The 14,793-nt window shown below is 42.7% G+C and overlaps 1 protein-coding gene across 1 annotated transcript; it reads right to left on the bottom strand.

The window, feature by feature from the left end:
* Window position 1: 1 nt before the first annotated feature.
* On the bottom strand, window positions 2–12,830 carry drd2l (dopamine receptor D2 like). The gene is made up of 7 exons (XM_030072357.1): window positions 12,423–12,830; window positions 11,124–11,233; window positions 6,835–6,971; window positions 3,750–3,967; window positions 2,915–2,998; window positions 2,322–2,676; window positions 2–1,079 (listed from the first exon to the last, which is right to left on the bottom strand). The coding sequence occupies exons 1-7, from the start codon at window positions 12,828–12,830 to the stop codon at window positions 883–885; spliced, it is 1,509 nt and encodes a 502-aa protein (XP_029928217.1). The 3' UTR covers window positions 2–882.
* Window positions 12,831–14,793: the final 1,963 nt, after the last annotated feature.

Below are 14,793 nucleotides of genomic sequence, written 5' to 3'. Positions count from 1 at the left end.
AGCAGTAATACAATTATTTACAGACATACGTCACAAATACACACTTAATCAAAGCGAAAATACACACATAAAAGGACTCTTTCCCGTCTGCTCATTTCCGTGTGCCGAATCACCAAATCAGCGTCTCCCTTCATGTAATTTTAATGCACTGTTAAAAAATATATCTATAGAAACAGATACAGCCTTGGGCATGGGAATTTTAAAAAAAAAAGTTGAACTCGCAAATCAAAGATTGTTTTTTTATTTGTCTTGACATATTCGCGTCCTCTGAGAAAGACAAGCACATGCGAACAAATAACAAGATGCTGTTAGCCAAGTTTACAAGAAACTACAACAGACAGAGCCTGACTCGAGTCAAACTTTCCAGTGAATTGGAAAAACAGTCATGTCTGAGGGAGTCTGACCCCACATACAGTGTGTGCAGTCTCTCAGCTGGGATGCAGCCCTCACATATTCCCTTTTCAGACTATATATACAGTGCAGTGCACATCCTCCTCTCTGTGAGTGTCTCCAGCTTGTTTCTGTGTTTTCCTAGTTGTCTTTTTCTTGCCTTCTGGATTCTGTTTTTTAAATCTAATTTCTGCGTCCCTTTCCCTGCCTCTTTCGTTCCCACTCTCTGCACTCTACCCCGTCTTTCCTCTGTCTTACGGGCTGTTTACACTCCTCTTGTCTGTCATTTTCAACAAGATATCACTCTTTCATGTCCCCGCGCCTCATCTCCCACTTCCTGTCTATCAAAACCAACCCTGACGTCTTCACTTCTCTGTCTTCCTTGCCGTTAGTCTTTCAGTCTGAGCATCAATCTCTCACCTCTGCTCTCAAACTGATATCATGTTTCCTTTTTTTACTTGTCAGACGGCGCTTCTTATATCCCTCCTTCTCTCAGCAGTGCAGGATCTTGATGAAGGCTTTGCGAAACTCGATGTTGAAGGTGGTGTAGATGACGGGGTTGACGGCACTGTTCAGGTAACCGAGCCAGGTGACGGCACTGTACAGGGAGGGGGAGATGCAGCAGCTCCTGCAGTGAGCCTTCAGCACATGAGTCAGGAAGAAAGGCAGCCAGCAGATGATGAACACACCTTGGGAACAGAACAAGGCATCAATTTAATGCATGAATGAGTGCGTGTGTTTGGTGTCTTCACCCCTCTGTGCGCAGGACCAGTGTTATGTGGGGACCTCATGTAACTAATCAAACACCCGCCAACCTCAGTGCTTCATCTAATGCATTTGCACAAGATAATGAAGTTTGCCGATATTGCTACAACCGTATTAAGACGGCAATTAATTTTTAACAATTTGTCATTTGATTATTCACCCGAGCTAAACTTAGTTTTGGCTGAAAAAATTCCATTAAAACCTTCCCGAACAGATTCTGTTTTTGTGACAGAAAGAAGAGAAATTACAGGAGGAGGAAAAAGGAATCATGTACCCAAACCAAATTATGTTTAAACCTGTCCAGAATTCAATTTGTACGGGTTTCGTTTTTATCATGGGACCTCTGTGTTCAACAGGACGCAGAGATCATCAGTCATCCAGTGCAAATGATTCACGTGGGATCATTGATGTTCTCCAAAATTGCGAATATTAACTTGACATTCCCTGGTGATGTCAATCTCACGCAAACAGGGATTACACGAGAAACAGTATAATGAGTACAGTTGGCATCATTAAAATGGGTAAATGGAGATTAGGTGGTTTCAATCCCTCTGCTCTGCTCTGATTTCATCGATGTTATATGGTCGTTTCTTTGTCGATATTTTTTTTTTGATTCATCAAGAAATCAATTCATCTAGCAAATGTCGAAAACACTAAGCAATACCTATCACTAGTTGCCTGAGCACAAACTGAAAAATGCAAGCAAAACTCAGCATTTGTGAAGCGCTTACCAGCAAATGTTTGGTGTTTTTACATTATAAAGGGCTAAAATGATCCCTTGAATTCATTTTCTTTCGATCAACTTATCAATTAATTGACTCATCTTTCTTTGTTTTTAAAAGGATTCAATTCTCTGAACTTTTTAGACTGTTTTGAGTCTTGTTACTTGATCCACTTAATGTTTGTTTGTCAAAAATCTCTTTAAATATCTGAAATATTTGTAGGCATCAACAGTCGTCCCTACAATATCATCACAGTATCCATATCGAGGTGTTTGGTCAAAGATATTGTGATCTTTGACTCTGTCCATATGGCCCAGGCCTAGCACAGATGTACTGACTTGTGTTGCTGCAAACTCAATTATCCCAAATGTTGTTAGCACATGACACATGCCAGATATTAAGACCTAATCAGCTATTCTGCAGCTCCCTCTGTTTTTGTCTCACCGAGCACAATGGCGAGCATCTGTGTCGCCTTCCGCTCCTTCTGCTGCGACAGCCTCCCTCTCACCCTCTCCTTGACGCTCCCCCCTTTGTCTCTGCTTTCGTGGCGCTCCCTCCACCCCTCTTGGCCCCTCATGCCATCCTCGAGGGTGGGCGGGCGGGGCGTCAGAGCCGACCGCGCCACGGTGGAGGGCAGGACAGGGGCGGGTCCAACTGAGATGGACAGGGAGATCCTGGCCTGTCCCGAGTGGGAGGCAGGCTGGGACGCGGGGGGAGGAGCCAGGCTCTGCTCGGTCTGGGACAGGAATCGTCCCGGTTCCACTTCAAGGGGGTGCACGACCGCCTCCTTCACCAAGGTCTGGCAGACAGAGAGGGAGGAGGGCGGGCGGTGAGGGAGGCAGACGGCGGGGACAAAGCAAGGTTTGACTGTGGAGGTGAAATGAGGGTGAAGTAAGGAGACTCTGAACTCTGGTGATGATCAGAGGGAGGAGAGGAGCGAACAGGCAGAGTGGATGAGGCAAAGAAAAAAACATGAAAGTGAAGTGAAAGTTCCCTTGTGCGGTTTTATTACGGCTCGTTTCGTTCAGGAGACTCACCACTTTCTTGCGTTGAGGGGCGGCGGTGGGGGGCCGAAGGATCAGGGTGCACAGCTTCACATCCTCTGGGTGTGTACACTTATTCTGAGAGGGAAGGGGGGGGAGCACATACAAAATAGTAACGCTACCCTGAGAATATGGAGCATATGTCGAGTGAAAACCTTCAATCTCTTAACACCAACTTTTAAAAAAAAAAAAAAATGAGGAAAACCAGTCTGGTTTTGAGCTTGACCAGCACACATTTTTCCACTAATGCAGTGGGTTTTGAAATGTTTTAATAAGCCCCAAGGATTGTGGAACTTTCTCAACCCATATGAGACAATTTAATATTTCAGTTTAAATTAAAATCACCTCAGGGGTTTTCACCAGACAACGATGGTATAACATATTGAATAGGAGTGATGGTTCTTGTCCATGAAAATGCAAGTAATGAAAACCCAGCAAGCATTTGATGGATGGCAATGTGCAGGAGATCGCTGACCGAGCATCAGCTCAAACGAGCAAAAAATTCTCATGATGTGATATGACAGCACATTAAAAATCACATTTGAACGGCTTTAAAAACATCAGAGCTGATAGGAGACAGATCTTGAAATCCCAGTTTCACAAAACAATTCAGACAGCAGGTATGAACCAATACACATCTCAACTTTTGTTTGTTGTTATATTTACATGGATTTCTCAACACCGATGCAGGCTGTCAGATCAATATCTGTTCAATGTGAAAATGTTTGCTGGGAGAGGTCTGGGAGAAGAAATGCATTATGAAAGAGTTTGAAATGTGAATGGCTTTAGCGGTGGGTTTAGAATCACCGAAACACATTGGCAGCTCTACCTTCCTGTGTCTCTGGTGGTCGCCGGCTTCAGCCGCTCCCGGGGCATGCAGGCCGTGTCTGCGAGGCGGGGCGGTGCGCCGGCCTCGTTTGCGCAGCACCACACAGATCTGCGCGTACACCAACAGCGTTACGATGAAGGGAACGTAGAAGGAGGCAACAGATGAGTATACCACAAAGGCCGGGTCGGCGAAGCTGCACTTGGTCCCCTCCCGGCTCGCTAATAGAGAGCAGAAAGAGGAGAAAATTCAGATTAACATCGACTCAGTGCATGGAATTTTCCTAATGTGAAGGAACAAACAAAAGAGAAAAGTCACAAAATTTCATTGCTGTGAATTATAAAAAGATTTTTGCAGTCATGGGCAAAAGCCTGATCACAATTTTTAGATATATGTTCTTAAATCTTAAATCAGAGTCACGAGAAAATGAAAAATGGCTTTCAACTTGATCCAAAAATCCCCATATATATGTAATGGATGCATACGTAAATGCAAATTTCAGAAATCACCTTAAGAAGTTGCATCAGTTATACTTATTTCTCTAGTTGTTTGTTCATGGTGCACCAGCAAATCCATACAAATAATCTCTCCACTGTTTTTTGAGCTGCATTGTATATTACATGGTCTTAACAGCCTTTTGTTGTTTGTTGCAGCCCAGCCCCTGTTTGTGTTGCGTCCTGCCTAAACATCCTCCTTCAACCAGATATGCATTCAATTACAGAAGAAAGATGCCATTAAAATGGCATTTCCTTTCACTGAAGCGAACTAATATCTTAAAGACTGGGGCGTTTTAAAGTCTGTGACATCCAAACTTTGGCCGTGCATATTTCACCATAATGAAATAAAAACCATTCACAGGCATTCTAGCACTTACAGAAACATTCAAGAGGGAGCGTGTCAGAGCGACAGAGTGGCGGTCTTGAAAATAATTGCCTTTGTGTTCAACCATGTACAAGAATATTCATGGGCAATCAATTACCGATGTGCATAAATATCTACACCAGCTCTTGATGTGTATGAAATGCAACTGAGGCTGCCAACTGGTAAGTCTGCCATTACTTGTTTTCAATTTTAGGTCAAGTGTTTTCCTCTGAGCTCAGTGCGGCTGCATTCACGACTTAAGCCCCTCTTCACAGCTGCCTTCATTAAGGTTGGGGCTTAGGTGCCGAGTATCTTTGCTCTCATATTTGTCTCGCGTCTCAAACGAGACAACAGAATGTCAAGAGTTGTGTGTGTCCGCTGGTCTGCAAACGCTCGGCAGCGGACGTCACCTGTCACCTGTCACCTGTCACCTGGACAGTGAGTGACACCTGTCACTCACTGTCCATTCAAGGCATATTGAAATCTCAGATGTTAACGAGCGGTCGGTGTATTTGTGCACTATAGTGTTCTCATTTGCTGAACAGTTAGGCATCTTAATAAAACACAGATTTACCGTAGACTCAATATGAATGAACAAATTAGTTAGGCATCTTAATTATGAAGATGTATGGCATTAACATCTCATTTAGTATTTTATCCAGGGATGATAATAATGCTGAGGGACCAGGATACTGCACTGTTTGTGTGTCTGGGTCTATTTGTGCACTCTAAGTATGCATTATTAAACCCTATAAAAGATCCTGTATTTCCACAGAAGCACATATGAAGAGAATAAAAAGAGACAGCGCATGCTCATTCATTCATTCATTCATTCATCTTCTGGGGGGGGGGGGGTGCTGGAGCCAATCCCAGCGCTCATAGGGCAAAGGCAAGGAAACACCCTGGACAGGTCGCCAGTCCATCGCAGGGCACAGCGCATGCTTTTCATGCTTAATAACATAAACAGATGTATACCAGGCCATGAAGCTCTATGTAAGGCTTTAACTGGAACTTCTGTATTTCTTATCACCGGTACTGTGGACGAACTCAGGGCATAGCGCTACAGTCTGAGATAGGGATGAACTGTTTCCTGTATCGGTATTGGGTATCGGTCTGGTACTGTACTCATGCAGTCATACTTGTAAAAATGCACTGATTCAAACACACCAGCGTGACATGACAATGGAGGCTCAGAGGGCAATATCATGAAGAGGAGCGAAGACGAGCTCCTTCAACACAAGTAACTTGATAAAACATCTAAAAAATCAACAGAGCATGGAGTACAGCGAATTTACTAAGGCTCACAGCAGCAAACAGCAGCAAGCAACTCCAGCAGAAACACTCCCAAGAGGACAGGAGCATCCAGCTGCAGCTAACAAAGTGCAGCTCCCTGCTCTGTCTCGACTCTCGGAGACAGTTCAGCGTTTTGTTTCTGTGAATGTCGGTGCAGGTTTTTGGTCTATTACTGGAACAGTGAGAGTGGCGTATCTGCTGAAACTCAGGCGAAGAAACTGAAACTTAGTTGTTAGTATTTCACTCCAGAAGTTTTATGTTGTAAATTCAGAACTCAGTGACTGTCCTAAGGCTCTCAGTGGAGTTCAGTCCAAATGCTCTCAGCACTCTCACTACTTTTTTAATCTGAATTTTTGCAGTATTAAAAAAAGTACTCATGTTAGTACTCTGTATTGGCAAGTACCCTAAAGTGAGTACTCAGAAAACCGTTGTCTGAGAGTTAGTTCTATTTTCAGTGACTTCACTTTTCTTCTTCTCCAGCATTAACGTGGCATTTCCTTTTTGTTCATGAGTTTTCTCCGTTCAAAATGTTTTGTGTTTTTGCTCCTGCTCTCAGTTGTACTGACACAGCTGACTGAGCAGAGAAGAAAAGCTATTTGTAATGGAGCTCTTGACTTCCCCTTTATAAAATTACATGAATTGCTGTATTGAAAGCCATTCAATGAGAGGTTGGTCTCACTGCAGCAAATGACTTCACTGTTTGCAGTACTCCACCGCATTAAAGTTTTATTATCTTAGCTCCGTTCTATTGATGAATTGGCTAATGCAGGTCCTGTCCTTATTTTCATTATTCACCTCTGTGCTTGAATGTGTGCTTGAAAAACACATAATTAAAGTTTCTGCAGTTGAATTAGGACTCGTTTTGCTCTCTAGTGCAACTAGTGGCTGAACACTCTGTTGATAAACTGTGACCACCAAGTGGCTGTGCTGTTACCAGTGTTGTTGAGTCCAAAGAGTAAAGGGCAGGAGATGGCGAAGGAGAGGAACCACACCACAGTGATCATCACCACCACTCTCCTGCGAGAACTGTATCTGGTGTTGTATAGCAGAGGCATGGCCACCGCTGTGTATCTGCAAGTACACAAACACACAAATACATCAATACAGGTCGACTAAAAGAGAACATTTGAAAAATTGAAAGGAAATTAAGTCTAAAGTGTTGAAATGCACACAAAGACTACAGGCATGTTTGTGCACCATAATCCCACACATGCACTCGCTCCTGACCTTCATGTACAGTGACTGACGCTCAGCCCAGACAAACAACTCCCAGTTTCCATCCAAAAGCCCACAAACAGACAAAAGCTGTCAAAGCCAGTTTCGTAGATACTTTGACAAAAAGTCCAAATCTGCCAGCATGTCAAAACCAATTTGAGAGACCTCTGCTTTAAATGCAGGTGTGAGCAGTTTTCTGTTGCTGTCAGCCCAGCAAGGGGCGGCGGGTCAGGGACACAGACAGACAGTTACCCAAGAGTCGGAGCTGATGCAACTCAGTCTTCAACAGGTACAATTCTCAGGAATGCTTTGTTGATCCATGTTTAAAAAAATTGCAATATAGAGTCTATGAGTGTTGGAGTGACATTAATTGGTGTTTGGATAACATTTCTTAAAAAATCTCAAGTCCAAGCAGTGGAACTGAGAGGACAATGTTATTTTTTTTTTAGCCGTGTCATGTAGGTGAGCCGGCTCTAGATCTATCGATGTAATGGGAACGAGCAGTACTCGAGTTGAGGGGGGATGAGGGTGGATGGCATCCCCCCTGAAATAAAAATGGTAAAATCATCCCCCCTGTAAAACTGCTATCCTCACTTTTCATCAAGTGAAAATTTTTTTTTACAACTTGACTACTGGGAACGAGTGACTGACTGACTGAAAAACGTTCTGTATGCGATTTTGACCAACAGGTGGTGTCATGAGTTCAAACTCACTTCCAGTGGAAACGTTTGTCTGTTAGATTGTCTAAGAAAGGGGGGCAAATGTATTTTTTTCTCCCTGTCTATTAGTCTACCTCTGGCATTTTCATGTCATTATTTTTCGTTGGGGATAAAAAAAAAAAAAAAAAAATAATTTAATTGTCCTTTTCACAGAGCAACTCATCATTTTGTCATCATTGTGAAAAAAAGGGTCATCGACACGTTTTAGCCTTCTAACACACCAACAAACTCGGCAACAGCCTAGTTGTGTGTGTGTGTGTGTGTGTGTGTGTGTGTTGGGGAGCAGGGAGACGGGCATTTAATCCAGAATAACTCAAAGCTGCTGGACATGCTTGGCTATTTTCAGAGCTCACAATCTCCGCAGCTGAGACAGTAACAATAGAGTAAGTGGTATGACTCAACAACACTTGTTGAGTCATTTGTACATGTGAACATGCAAATTATTACATTTTGCAACTAATTCTGAGTGGCACAACTTGGTTCAACCTGGTCTTGTTAAGTCTGTCTGTTCACTGTCTTGAGAAATTCTAGATGTGAGATTTTTGTTGCCTTCTCTAGAAGCAACTTTTTGTCATTAATTTGTGTCTGGGATGAAAAACATCTTTCACAGACAAGTAATCACCCACAGAAAACATGCTGCCTTCATTATTTTGTCAAATAATGCTCTTTTATTGTTATTTTATCGTATTAAATGCAATCCAAATCAAAGTATCCAGGAAAAAAAAAAAGTTAGGTTTAAAACTTCCCAACTCCAAGAGGAGGAAGGAGGTATGACACACATTTTAAAGATTTTCCTTCTACTCAGTTCAGATTAGGCCGTTTGTGATCTGTGCCACCAAGACGCCAGGTGGAGAGACACTGAATTGCCACTAATTAACAACCCTCCAATTGAGGCAATAAAGATTTATTTGATGCAACCTGAAGTCTGGAGCTCTGTTAGGGAGGAATACAAATTACAAGATAAACTAAGAATAACTAGACGATGTTCCTGTTATCCCAATTTTAAGCCAAATCGGTTGGACCCTCGATTTAAAAACTGGATAGCCAAAGGAATAACAACGTTTTACTCAATAACAGGTAAGGGACAATTAAAAGATTTCCAAATTTTGAAAGAAAAATATGCTGCAGACAAACCAAGTTGTTAAAATTTGCCCACTAGATCTGGATTTCTCAGTGCTGAGAGAAGTTTCAGGAGCCTCTTTGTCCGAGCTAAACAGAGGTTTTATATCCAGACTGCATAAGAGCTTCATGAAAAAAAAATTTGCAGAGATTGTTAAAAATACATGGGAAAACCAAGGTTATATTGAAATTTCAATTGAAGTGCACCGGCTGGCATACATGGATAGAATTTGGATGAAAGTGTCTAATTAGATTTTTTTTTTTTATGAGCCCATAGCAGAAAGCACATTTTAGAGGAGAGGATTTAAAACGCTGGAGGTCGTGAACCAATCACTGGCATTTGTTCACTAAGGCATTTCAGGTCAGTGATCCACAAAACATTGGAGGGCATATTTAATACGAAAACACCTTGCCACTTTTTGAGTTTTATTTTAGGGAAATTTGACTTTCATTAAGAACACTGAAGTTAATATTTATTTGGTGTTCTGATATGTGCAGAAAAAAAAAATCTCCAGGCACTTCTAGGCTGCTTACTGACTCCTACACAACAGAGGAATGGAAAGGTTTAGTTAATGAAGTACACACAATAGAAAAAATGCTTTTTCTCTTCGCCTAGTGTTGAACAGATTTACTAAGTTATGGTCAAAATGGGTTTCTTATGTACAACAGTCACGGCCAAAGATTATGGAGTCAACAACGCCATAGATGCCTTGTTAGTTGTTAATCCACTGGATTGTCTCCCAACGTGTTAATGTGCATCTTTGTTACTAACACCACTCTTTTAAGAATGTACACAGTTATTGAAAATTTGGATGCATATTGTTCAAAAAAAGGATGATGAAATGGGAAGCGTTTCTGCTCATGCCGTTCATTTATCGCAGACTTCTAATGCTCTCTGTAACCGCAAGGCTATTCCTTTGTCACTGGTGAAATAATCTCAGTTAGATTATTTATTTATGGAGGAATCGCTGGGAGAGACAGCACTCCATTTGGCATTAATATGTTTGTAAATTTAAAGTATACACAGTATGCTTATTAAAACAATTGCAGGTAATGTCAACACTTCGTAGACACGAGTCCACACTTTAAGGGGCAGCCGGGCGTACAAAAGCGGGTTTGTGACCGGAAGGCTGTTGGTTTGATCTCCAGACCGGCAGGAAAAATTTGGGTGGAGGGGGTGAAAGAACAGCGCCTTCCTCTCTCTCAGCACGGCCGATGTGCCCTTGAGCAAGGCACTTTCCTCCCAGCTCAGTGCTCAGTGGCCTGCAGTGCAGACTCTGGTTGCACTGGGACCATCCCTGGTGTGTGGAGCAGAGAGAGTGTGGCGTATGTGTGCTCAGGATAGTAAAGAAGAAAATAAACACACACTGTAACTATAAATTAGATTGACTTTGCCATTTAAGAAGAATTCTGGAGACTTTTGTCAAGCATGATGATAAAATATAGAATTTAAGTTGGGTATTTTAGAGTGTCAAAAACACGAAAGAAATTATATACAGCTATGATTACATATAGTTACAGCATGCATCTGTCAACATCTAAAGTTTCAACAAAACAGTTGGATGCTATCCTGAATTAATCCTCCATATTACAGAGGTATTTAGACAGTTTTGAAGTGTAAACCAGTGCATCCTCAGTGTGTCAGTGTGTTAGTGGAATTAGGATGCAGCTGCTGACAGCTCGGCCCCTGGAAGTCTGCTCGCCTCCCAGAGGACTGCAGAAAGGGCAGCGGAGGAGCACCAAGTCATCGAACATCTGACAGTTTTGCTGATCCGTGAGGAATAAAAATGAACTCTACTGATTTCAAAAGACTCTGGGGGTCAAAGTGCAAACCGCGATCAACTTCTGAACAACTGCATCTGTGTCCAGGTAGTAAAAGTGCATACGTGTGCTCTGTTTACCCCTTTGTTCTCGGGAAGAGAATAAATACCAGCACCGATCAAGATCAAGGTTAAAGAGGCACAAAGCAAAGAAATCACAATTTGATTTCCTATCATCTTTGTTATTATCGTCTCTAGAGCAAACTGGCCATAACAAAATCACCTGTCAGCAACCAACTTCTTATCTTGCTTTGAACTTTGGAGGGAGAAAACAGATGGAAGAGCAGACAAGACAAGATGCAAAGCACAGCGAAAAACAGAAAAGGAGAGAAAAAAGATGAAAAGCACACCTATCGATGCTGATGGCGCAGAGGTTGAGGATGCTGGCGGTGCACATCATGACGTCGAGAGTCAGCAGGATATCACAGTGGATGAGGCTGAAGCGCCACTCTCCCACCACCTGCAACAATACATAAAAATTCAAGATGATGTGTTTAATACAGTTACTTCATTTCCATCTCGTAGCTCCATACTTGTTGAGGACATTAATGTCTCCACGTGCAGCTGGGTAACTAGACCATATGCAGCTCAAACTTATTCTCTCAAAAGATTCCTCGCTGCATCACATTACTATTTTCTCCTGCAGAGACCCAGTTTCCCGACATTAAAGTTTCATCTCGTCTTTAAATATCACACCAATGTTCACAGCTACATAAAAAAGTAAGCACTCACATGTATTTTCAACCTTCACAACATTATTCGTTCATAATCTTTCAAACATTTTTTGTGCAACTCCCGCACATCTGAAAATCTGGAAGTTCAAATTCAATACTTTTCAAGGCTTTCCAGCCCCACATTGTGACCCTGAATGAATAACAAGTTTCATGATGGAAATAATTTTTTTTTAAAGCAGGTGTCAGTTTTGTAATAAAACTCTTCAAATGCAGCTATAGTTTAAATTTCATTAGCTGCTCGATGGCAGGAGAAAGTATGAAGTTAAATGACTGACATTTACTTGATCCAGGAGCAGCACAGAGATAAAGAGTCTAATATGGTTATGTGTTTTCACTGGCAGAAAAAATCAAATTGCCCTTACAGGAAAAGGATGATCTTGATAACAGATGAGCAGGTAATCGTGCATGTCAATCTCTCCCAATTTAGACTCACAAGCCAGACCGTGATGTCTAGCAAAGTAGGGATTTTATCTATAATTTCAGTCAATCGTGTGTGTGGACCCATTTGGACCCATGAGACAACTGCAACTCCTATTGCTGACAGACATAAGGTTGCAGCTGTGCATGCATTTGATTCTAAGTGCTGGATCTGCTTTCCAAGTCAAATAGGAAAATAATAAGAGGAAATAAACAAGAGCTGTTTAGCTTCGTCAAACAGCATGTGCCATTATTTGCATTTTTTTTTTTTTAAATATATAGTGGTGTTTTCATGTACATTTATGCACTAAACATGCTATTTGGGGAGCTGCACAATGGACATGGAGAGACACAATTGTATTCTGGATTACCAGCCCAGATTAGCACGAAGCAGCTGATAAAAATATTTCACCAGCATGCGGACTGTGGACTCTGACCCTAACCCGACCCAACCCAACCTGCTCCAAAAGTTGCATTTCCCTTTAAAGTTCAGCTGACCTCCAGGTAGACGCCCCAGGGCATGACCAGCGTGGCCAGCAGCAGATCGGACACAGCCAGGGAGACGATGAGATAGTTGGTGGTGGTCTGCAGGGCGCGCTCCCGCGACACCGCCACACACACCAGGACATTGCCAAACACCACGCAGAAGATGACGAGTACCAGCAGCACCGCGTAGAAGTTGTACGGAGGAGAGGAGGGTGACGGAGAGCTGGTGCAGTTGGAGGGAGACAGGGAGGAGGGGGAGGAGGAGGAGGAGGAGGAGGAGGTGGAGGTGGGGAAGGAGACGGGGGAAGAAGAGGAGAGCGAGGGGTCATGGGTGAAGAGGATGGAGAAATTGTGATCGGGGGAGGAGAAAGGGAGGTAGGGCAAGGAAGATGTCTCGACGGTCTCGTTGAGCAAAATCATGATCTTGTTCCGGCGGACATGGCCCATCTGCAGCATAAACAGGAGGTAGAGAGACGTGAAGAACCTGCTCAGAAGTTAAAACTGCTGAAAAACCTGTTCAGTGAGGTGAAGTAAAGTTGCTGTAAGTAGTGCTTTAGTGGCGTCTTGCAGTGGGCAATGGGAGAACTGAGAGGCTGATGGAAGAGTTACTATCAATTATTTGCTTTTATCTGGCTCTTCAAAATGCACCACAAAACATGCACAACAAGACCGGGGAGCAGGCACAAGCAGCAGCATCCTCTTTGTGCCAGAAACAGTGGTGTTAATTTGGAGAAACACTCACACTGCCAAACCTCTGGCCTTATCAATCATGATCTCAGTCATTTACAGCAACTACATCAAGGCAATCCAATTAATCTGACAATGACACACTGATGTTTTACTACACACTCATCTCTTCAGGATTATGGATCTACTTTATCAAGGGGACCTGGCCATAAAAAGTAGCAGCACATTTAGTAACAGAAAAGTACCAGACAATTTTTTGAAGAGACAAAAATAATGAATGGCCGAGACAAGAGAGACAGACAGTGGCCGAATCTCAAAAACTGAAACTCATTAGGAATAACCAGTCTCTGTAGGTTTGGGTTTTTCTGCAGGCTACAGGGGGACGAGATCCTGAGGACATTATAATAAGTCTCTGAGCTGAACTGAGCTGAACTATCACTGGGCTGACACCAGCCGTATGACAGCCCAGAAAAAGCTGCATAATCAGAATCAGAAACAGGTTTATTGCCAAGTACTCTGAGAAAGTGGAAGGAAGAATAACAAAGAAAAAAAAGTGGGAAAAAAGGTGCAATAATCGTGAAAAAAATAAAAAATATGGCAAGTTCTGCATTTACAAAATACTGCATTTGAGGCGTGAAAGCAAAGTTATTTTCATTCATCATTTACTCCTATTGCTACATGAATTTTGTGTCTTGCTTCTCTCTGGCTTGGCTCACAGCAGGTTCTCTTTTTACTTACAAGCAGTAGTCCTGCAGTCTTGTGGAAGTGAAACTAATGGTTTCTTTGAGTTCAGGCTCATGTTGAGGAACGCACATGCCGAAGACTGCGACAAAACTCAGCCAATTATATTTGGAGAAAAGGTCTGTTTGTCTTCAACCCCATGCAAGATAAGAACTCTTCACTTCTCAGAGAAAGATTGACCAGCCAACTGTGGTGAAGTCTTTGTGTCTTTCCCCTAAATATATAGTCACATAGTTTCCTATCATCAACTATGTAACTCCGTGCTGCGTGTGCTTCTTTCTTTTTGAGATAAGGAGCACAAAAAAAAAAAAAATCCATACTATACGGGTGGTATAGATAAAATATTTATCAGCGAAAGGAAATGTAAATGCGCTACTAACACAAAGTATCCTGTCACTCTCAAGGTCGTCATATGAAAACGGTTTCAGCACCAATCCAACATGCCTGAGCTCCTCCACCCACCATCACACATCTGTCTGACAGATTTAAAGATCAACTCTCCTTCTCTGACCTCTACGCTGCTACATGCACTGCTGCACTGGATACTAGATACTGCACACGTGCTGGTTCTAATAGGTCAATATGCGATCCCAGGGCACGTAGCGGTTGACCTCGCGCCACTGGACTACAACCTGGACTAACAGCAGCTACAACCATTTGTCTTCTCCAGATAATTAATGTGCCACCTTTGTCTCTGTGTGAGTGTGTGTGAATGGTTGATGTGTGTTTGTCCGAGTGCGTGCTGTCTATTTTAGATCCAGGTCGTCGTGGTGTAGGTGGGTGTGTGGCCCGGGTCCCTGGCTGCTCTGGTGCATCCAGCTTGCCTTGGCATCATCATCCCTCATCCGCCACCTATCTATTCCCATACATTTTATTGTTTGTTATCTGTGTTTACAACATCTATTGCACGTCTGTCCGTCCTGGGGAGGGATCCCTCCACTGTTGCTCCCCTGAG

This window comes from Myripristis murdjan, chromosome 16 (genome assembly GCF_902150065.1).
Source record: "Myripristis murdjan chromosome 16, fMyrMur1.1, whole genome shotgun sequence".
Taxonomy (NCBI): domain Eukaryota; kingdom Metazoa; phylum Chordata; class Actinopteri; order Holocentriformes; family Holocentridae; genus Myripristis; species Myripristis murdjan.
This window is presented reverse-complemented; position numbering and strand designations above follow the sequence as displayed.